Source organism: Nicotiana tomentosiformis, chromosome 7, assembly GCF_000390325.3.
Source record: "Nicotiana tomentosiformis chromosome 7, ASM39032v3, whole genome shotgun sequence".
In the NCBI taxonomy this organism is placed as follows: Eukaryota; Viridiplantae; Streptophyta; class Magnoliopsida; order Solanales; family Solanaceae; genus Nicotiana; species Nicotiana tomentosiformis.
This window is the reverse complement of record NC_090818.1, coordinates 126108975-126116615: the sequence shown is the minus strand read 5'-3', so window position 1 is coordinate 126116615 and position 7641 is coordinate 126108975. Positions and strand designations below refer to the sequence as shown.

The following is a 7641-nucleotide window of genomic DNA, read 5'->3' as shown; positions in this document are numbered from 1 at the left end:
TCCTCCTGTTGTAAGAGCATAACTTTGGTCTTGGGTACTCTCAGCCTTGCTTTCATTTGCTCTAGTTCTGTGTTTGTTGCCTCTAGGTGCTCGTGGACATTTTCTGACCCTATCATTGGTAATAGGGTCATTGTCCTCCCTGGTGTCCATGGAGAGAAAGAGGGGTTGGGGATCGCCTCTCTTGGGGAGACTAGTGGGAAGAAGGGGAGGGTGTGGCTTATCTGCTGCATAAGAAGGCTCAACTAGTCTGTTTTCATTGTTCACACTAAGGTGGTTTCACTAAATATATAAATATAAAACCTCCGCCACTCAAAGTCAGTTGCTCTTTCTCTCTCTGTAATCACGCTTCTCTTGGCGCCTTGAACTCAGCACACTTTTGACAGTTAGTTATCAGATCTGTAGTTTTAGTGTAGGACTTGAACCTCATGAACTAAGATTCGTAAAACCCTAAGGAAAACAATGGTGTACACACTCTCTGGTGTTCGTTTTCCTACTGTTCCATCGCTTCACAAATCCCCTGCTTTCACTTCCAATGCTGATCGGAGGAATCCTAGCGTTTCCGTCTTCTTGAAAAAGCACTCTGTTTCACGTACTACCCTGTCCCCTCCTCTCTCTCTCTCTCTATGTGTGTGTGTGTGTGTGTGTTTTCTTTGGTTTGTTGTAATTGGGTATTTTCTAAAGTTAGTAGTACTTATTATAGCCTTTTAAGTATATTTTCTCAGAAAGTAAAATTATGAATTTTCATGGTTGACATTACTGAAACAGTGGTAACTTTTTGAAGAATTGGTCAGTTATAATTGACTTAGTCTTGGGTGTAAAAGGGCCTTATATTCTTCAATTGACTGATCAGTTTCTGTTTTTTCCCTTACATGATTTGTTGATTGAATGGTGATTGCTGAAAGTTAAGGTTTTTATCTGGAGAAATGGGGCTTTTTTCTTTTTTTTTTTGTATTAACAAGTGATGTCAGTCTGTTGTACCTTTCTAGACAATATTGTTGGTGAAAATATTTGGTAGTCTAATTGGGTGTTTCTGAAGTCTGTTAAGTATTTTCTCTAAGAAAACAAATCAATGAATATTAATGCAAAAATTTTGATTTTACATTTCTAAAGGTAATACTAACTCTTTTGAAGTGTGGGTTCTGGGTTTAAAAGGACCTTCTGTATGGTGCTTTTCTGGAGGTTTCTTTATTCCTCCAAAAAGCAAGTTGTATGAATGATCAGTGGTTATACTTTTTTCCCCTCTTTTGTGTGATTAGATATTCTTGAATTTTGTTTTTTTAGTTGATTTGTTGATTGAATAGTGAAAGTTAAGGTTTTGTCTGGAAGGTGGGGCTTCTAAGCTACTAAGTGATGTCATTGCTGTTCTACTATTTGTATAGAAGTTTCTTGGTTTACCATGAAAATACTGTCACACGGAAGAATGAGATCCTATTAACATTACTTTAAGCTAGATGGGACTGTTGATTCCGAGACTATACATGTAGTTGAAATAGTTTGGTAAAATTGTGCTTGGGGAAAGGAACGTTTTGATTGCTTCTGCAACATCACTTCTAATCACATAAATATTTGTTCTCTTCAACCATGATTAATTGACACTATCGTAGCCTAGTGGAGATATAACACTAATCTGATATATGTATGTAGGAAAGATTTTTGCTGAAAAATATCCTCAACTGAACAATTGGAGGTTGCTGATACAGTTCCAGAAAATGCCCTGGTATGTTACATTAATCTCCAACCGCATGAAAAGAGAGTTCTTTTTTTGGGGGGAGGGGGGGTGGGAGGTGGAGGTGACAAATTTTCTTGCAGAAAATACTTCTAAATAGATATCTTTCTGAGTCTGCTTGAATGAAAGTGTTATTGCATTTTGTTCCCATGAGAACAGTGTCGTTAAAAAGTAGTCTTCTCTATATTTCTGTATTCTAGATGTCAGATGCGTGGCTTCTAGCTATAGTTGATGCATCATTGCTAACTCGTGAAAACAAATTTGTGTGCACTCTTAGTTCAGAGGGAGGCATGAGTATGCTTTGGTGCCCTTAGGTTCTCCCAATAAATAATAGTAGAAAGTTATCTACTGCTATTACTTGCAAATTTGAGGTGTTAGGCATCGTATAAGCAAATAGTACCTATAAATCCATGATTAATAATATTACTTTTGAGGATTAAAAAAATGATGCATAGCAGCTCAACCTACCACACTTAAAGTCCATTGTCTGGGATTTTGGTAGAGAGATTCTTTCCATAATATTGGAATGACTAAGGCTTCTTGAGCAGTCTTGTTTAAATAATTGCTACAGACGCATGCTTATCTCAAGTTATGGAAAAATATTTTTTGAGTCCAAAATCTCCCTCCCAATAGGTGATCTATTTTGTCTACGCAAGTATCAATTGAGGGAGCAAACTTTGAACAAGATAAAGACACAAAAAGAGAGACTATTTCCTTCGTCAATCCAACTGAAGGTTTAAAAGTCAATATCACAACAGTATGTGAGGAATGTGGTTACTTTGACAGTATTATGTTGAGAGTGTCTCTAAAGAGGGTATTTCTTTTAAGTGTATATTATTCTCTATGATACTAGAGTAGTAAGTGTATGTTATTCTCTATGATACTGATATTATTTTTTCTCTTTAGTCATGATTTTTTTCTTATCTGAGAATTGAAAGTTTCAATGTCTATCATCATTTCCCTTTATTTACTGTGGGTGTCTTTGGTCTCAACAAATGGTATCAAACGCTCGGTTGAATTATCACTATCGGTATATTGCATGTCCCTACAAGTGGTACTAGGACCAGGGAATAGTTTGATTCCGTGTAAGCATGGGCACCATTTACAGGAATAATACAAATTATCCGCATAATACTATTCATACATACGAGTTTTATATGTAGAGGCATTGTTCACATTCCATACATGAACGTTATCCACAGTAAATGTCCTAAAATTGATAGAAGGTAATTAGACATGTTATACTTGTTCCACCAGTATAGATGTCTTTTGGACAAGTGAGCACTATTCGATAAATACTAGTGCAAGGCGTGCGTAGCTGCGCTGCATCATCAGAGGAGGATGTGAAACTAGTTTTGTCGCGGAAATTACCATTTGGTAACAGGAGAAAGGCATTTTACTATAAAGTGGGGACTAAGGCATCATGTAGCAGATATTAGAGTATATTGAATATAGAGCACCATTCATGGGAAGCTCAAGTAAAATGGAGAGTACGGTTTTAAAGTGCCAAGACACAACTTCTGAGGAGGTTTGCTTATGGAGGAGCGACTTCCAGAAGACAATAGGGAATGCCACCGGAGCTTGCCTACAAACACAGCTCTGGAGAAGCTTGGGCGGGAATGTTCGACTTGTTTAACGCAATTGGAGAGAATTTTATCGATGGAAAAATATCTTGCTTACATCCTCTCTATAACTACATAGGATGAGATCTCATTGCTTTTTTGATCATTAAAGCTCTTGGGCGGGAATGTTCGACTTGTAATCTCATTGCTAGTTGCTAGATAACCATAGAAAATGTGGCGGTCTGGCCTAAAGATTTTTTTTCTATGCTGTCCACTTTTAGATTTTCAGAGTACAAGAAAATGAGAGAGGCAATTGACAAGTATGAGGGTGGTTTGGAAGCTTTTTCTCGTGGTTACGAAAAAAAGGGTTTCACTCGTAGGTAATAACTGCTTTCTATCTTATTTAATTTTCTTTCTGAAGGTATTCGAGACCGGCCTTGTGCAAAACTTTGTCAATTTCATGCCATAATGTTATTCGTTGATGCCAACTTGGCACTTCTTTGGCCCACACTCAAACCTATAGAGGAGTGAAAAGGTGATATAGGTTGTAATATCTGCAGATAAAAGAAAGAGAAACAGATTACATTTTGTATTTGGAGACATGTATATAGCAGCGGTTAATTCTTGACATGCTCAGCCCTTTACTAAAAATAGCTATCATCTAGTTTCTAGCAATCTAGGCATGGTATATATTGGAATTTGAAGTATTTATCTCAGACAGCAGGAGTGATTCCCGAAAAGTGACCTTCCAAAGCTAATGTTTACGAAAAGGAACCGTCTGGAGCTCGTGTTACACCTAATTGTTTTGAAGAGAATCTATGTACTTCATCCCTTTATTGTCGATCATTTTACTTTCTGTTTTTCTTTTCCTTGGAGTATATGTATGTTATATCAGATCTATAAGCCTGACCTTACTGTAGGTACTCCTTCTTTCCCTTTTGTAAGTTTGCTCTACTGAGAGGGGCTGAAGTATCAGTCACTGATTGCCTGTGAACTTTGTTGCTAGTGCTACAGGTATCACTTATCGGGAGTGGGCTCCTGGTGCCAAGGTCAGTGTTTTCTTTCTTGTTTTGTTTAGATTCTCTATGATAAAAAGGACCACAAAATTGATAACCACTTCTTTTTAAAGTAAAAGGTGAGAGAAACTAAGAGAAAGTAGAAAGGAGGAGATTTATGTTTTAATTCTCAAGAAAGCTGTTTAAGGACTTCTGACCTAAATATGTTTCTTTTCTGATTGTTTAGAATATTGTAATTGCTCCACAGTTTCTGTCATTTGCACAGATTATGGTCTTCAACCTGGATGGACTTCTGACCTAAAAACGAGGATAAGATTCCTTTGGCTTAACTTATTAAAGTTAGGCTTTGCTACTCGATAGCATTACTCACTAGCTCTGCAAGCTTGATCTAGGCATCGACTTGGTGAGCCATTGACTTAGTTTGTAAGACTTATTCTGGTCCAATGTGATGGTCACTTTGAGGATGGAGTGAGAATGGATATATATTAAGTCATCTTTTCAAAATAAAGGTCAAGGACTGAGAAACTATTTTAAAATACTCCAGGTTGCAAACTTCTGTATCCCAAAATAATTAGTGAATCATCTTTCTTCTGCCACTAGCAAGTAAAAGATATATTTTGGCATGTAAGAATTAGCTCCCAGGATTCCAAGAACTACATTGACTCAAGATCAGCCAAATAAGTACAAATTTGTCTTGGAGGAACACAATCATGATATTTTGACCTGGTTTGTGTTATGCCAGTACAAGTACCTATATCAGCAAATCAAGTATTTCTCTTTTGGTTAGGGGGTGCTTTTATCAGAATAAAATGTTGTTTCTTGAGTTTAACCAAGTCCGATGAGTTCAATACGCTGATTTTAGATTGTCCGATGAGTTCAGTACGCTGATTTTAGATTGAGGAGCCTTCTAAAAGAAAGGATAATCCCTTTGGCAACACATAATTGCTGGATGTATGGCAGAACATTTTTCTGCCAAAGCTGCAAATTCTGATGTTTTGTGTAAACTGATTACTAAAAAGATAACGTTCAAGTGCAGTATACGGTGAAATGAGAGATCAATAATGTGAAATAACGTGGAAAGTCATTGGTGATCTCCTTATATGCCCATCAGTTGTTATACCAACTTCTGCATTTTGTTTATGATATGATAATATCGGTTTTGTGAAAGTCTAAATTGCATGTATATCCTATGCTTTCCCTTGCAGTGGGCTGCCCTCATTGGAGATTTCAACAATTGGAACCCAAATGCTGACGTCATGACTCGGGTATATCCCTTACAGTACATATCCAAGTGGTTCTGTTGCCATTTTTGTTTGAGAGCCTTGTGTTCTTTACATTCGATTGTCTTTGCTACTCATTTCAAAGTTTCTAGCAAATGTCTCGTATTCTTATTTCTGTTTACCTTTTCTATTACCCCTTTGTTGATCGAGTTATTTTGGCACGTGATCCCCTTTTCAAATTTGCATGTTACAAGGGAGTCTTTGCAAGAAAATATGGATTTCGTAAGATTTCAAAGTGACAGTTTCTTGACTTGTTTCTAGTAAGGCTCATATTTCGTTAGTTCCTTGATAGTAGGGCTGAAAATGATGACACACTTTAAATTGGTATTCGGTGAGAATAGTGCTTTCTATGTCTAACTGATCTGGTTACTTATCAAAAAAAGAAAAGAAGTCTAATTATTCTGTCAGATGTTCCATTGATCTGATAAAATGAAATATTCAAGATCTGGTGTTGTTCTTTAGAACTTTCCTGAGTCTTTCAGAACTCTGCTTTACTTCTACGAGCATGCAACAAAATTCCTTCCTTTTTAGTTCATTGCACAAAAGGGATCAACCGGATATTAGACAAGTGTACAGGTCAAAGAGGAGCTATACAAAAATTATTGCTCTCTGCAGAAGACATCCTATCACCTATACAAGTTGCATCTTTTGAGTACTCCTGAAGTACTCTAAGCGAACATCATACGTTCTGTTTGGAACAAAAGAAAGTCCCACTTGTACTTGTCAAAAAAAGGAAAAAATTTCACTTGCTCAAGAGGTCTTCTATTCTCTTCTTTCCGAATTGACAGAACCATCGCTTGAGGAATTTCTGTCCAAGCATTGTCTTTATTCCTTCTTTCAATTTATTTTCCAATTTTCCTAAAGATTTTTCAGGCATTGTCCAACTACTTCGTGAAATTGTATGGATCATATTCCACAATTGTTATACAATCTTGCACTGTTATAGTAGATGAGTCGTATCTTCACTAGCTTGCATTGTCTTTCTCTTCTCTTCTCTCCTTTTTGCCCCTTGGGGCAGGGGTGGGGTGGTGGTGGTGGGAGCAGGTAGGTGTTACAGAGAGTTTCAGTGTTACGGTTATCTTCTGTAATTAATATGTTAACAATGAAGGATATGTAGAAGGATCATCTATTTACTTTGCATGTTACAATGTTAAGCTCTATGCAGTGGTGGAATGTTGCACAAAACTAATTCATGATCCATAAGCAGAACGAATTTGGTATCTGGGAGATTTTTTTGCCAAATAATGCAGACGGTTCTCCTGCAATTCCTCATGGGCCTAGAGTGAAGTTATGTTCATTTTCTACAGTGCTCTGATTGATATTTGGGTATTTTATCCATTGGCTGTCGATACTACTATTTTCTACCTTTTAGTTAAAATACTTGTGTCAAAGAATGCTCAAGAATTCTTTTTAGTTATATAGGTCTATTCACTTCTAAGGCTTTTTGAGTGCTGGCTGCAAAATCTTTCAAGGAGACACCCCTTCCAAAGTTTATAGTGTCTCTGTCTCCCTTCTCGCTCTCTCTTTCAGCTAAGGGTGACAAGTGGACCGGCCCGGGACCGCGGGCCAAATGGGCTTCTGGGCAGGTTCTCTACTGTGGGACCGCTAGGACCGGGACCATTTGGGACTGGACCGGTCCCTGGCCGACCAAATGGTCCCGACAGTCAAAAATTTAAAACAAAACAATTCTGCCCATTTGGGCATGTAAAATATGGTCGTTGGGTCTGCCAAAATAGACGTTGGCTATTTACAAAATAGCCATTTAATCCTCCAACTTTGTTTTAACCCTAAACTTTTTATAATTACACTTTTTTTCTATTTTCAACTATAAATACCCCCTCATTCTTTCATTTTTCGTACAAAATCATCAATCTCTCTCTAATTTTCTTCTATAATTGCTACTATTGCTTACTTTATTGTTACAATTTATGAAAAAATTGTGAAGTTGGTGAATCAGTCTTCAACGATAATCAATTTTCAACAAGTTGTTCGTCAATTTGGTAAACTCGTTCCAACTCTTAAGTTTTAATATTATAGTTTTGTTTGTTTTATTTATT

General features: G+C 37.0%; 1 protein-coding gene across 1 annotated transcript; it reads left to right on the top strand.

The window, feature by feature from the left end:
• The first annotated feature begins 459 nt into the window (after positions 1-459).
• LOC104096796 (1,4-alpha-glucan-branching enzyme 2-2, chloroplastic/amyloplastic-like) lies at positions 460-6899 on the top strand. Its single transcript, XM_018771309.3, has 6 exons — positions 460-589; positions 1111-1207; positions 3570-3668; positions 4295-4337; positions 5510-5569; positions 6792-6899. Exons 1-6 carry the CDS (start codon positions 460-462, stop codon positions 6897-6899), a joined length of 537 nt encoding a protein of 178 aa, XP_018626825.2.
• Positions 6900-7641: the final 742 nt, after the last annotated feature.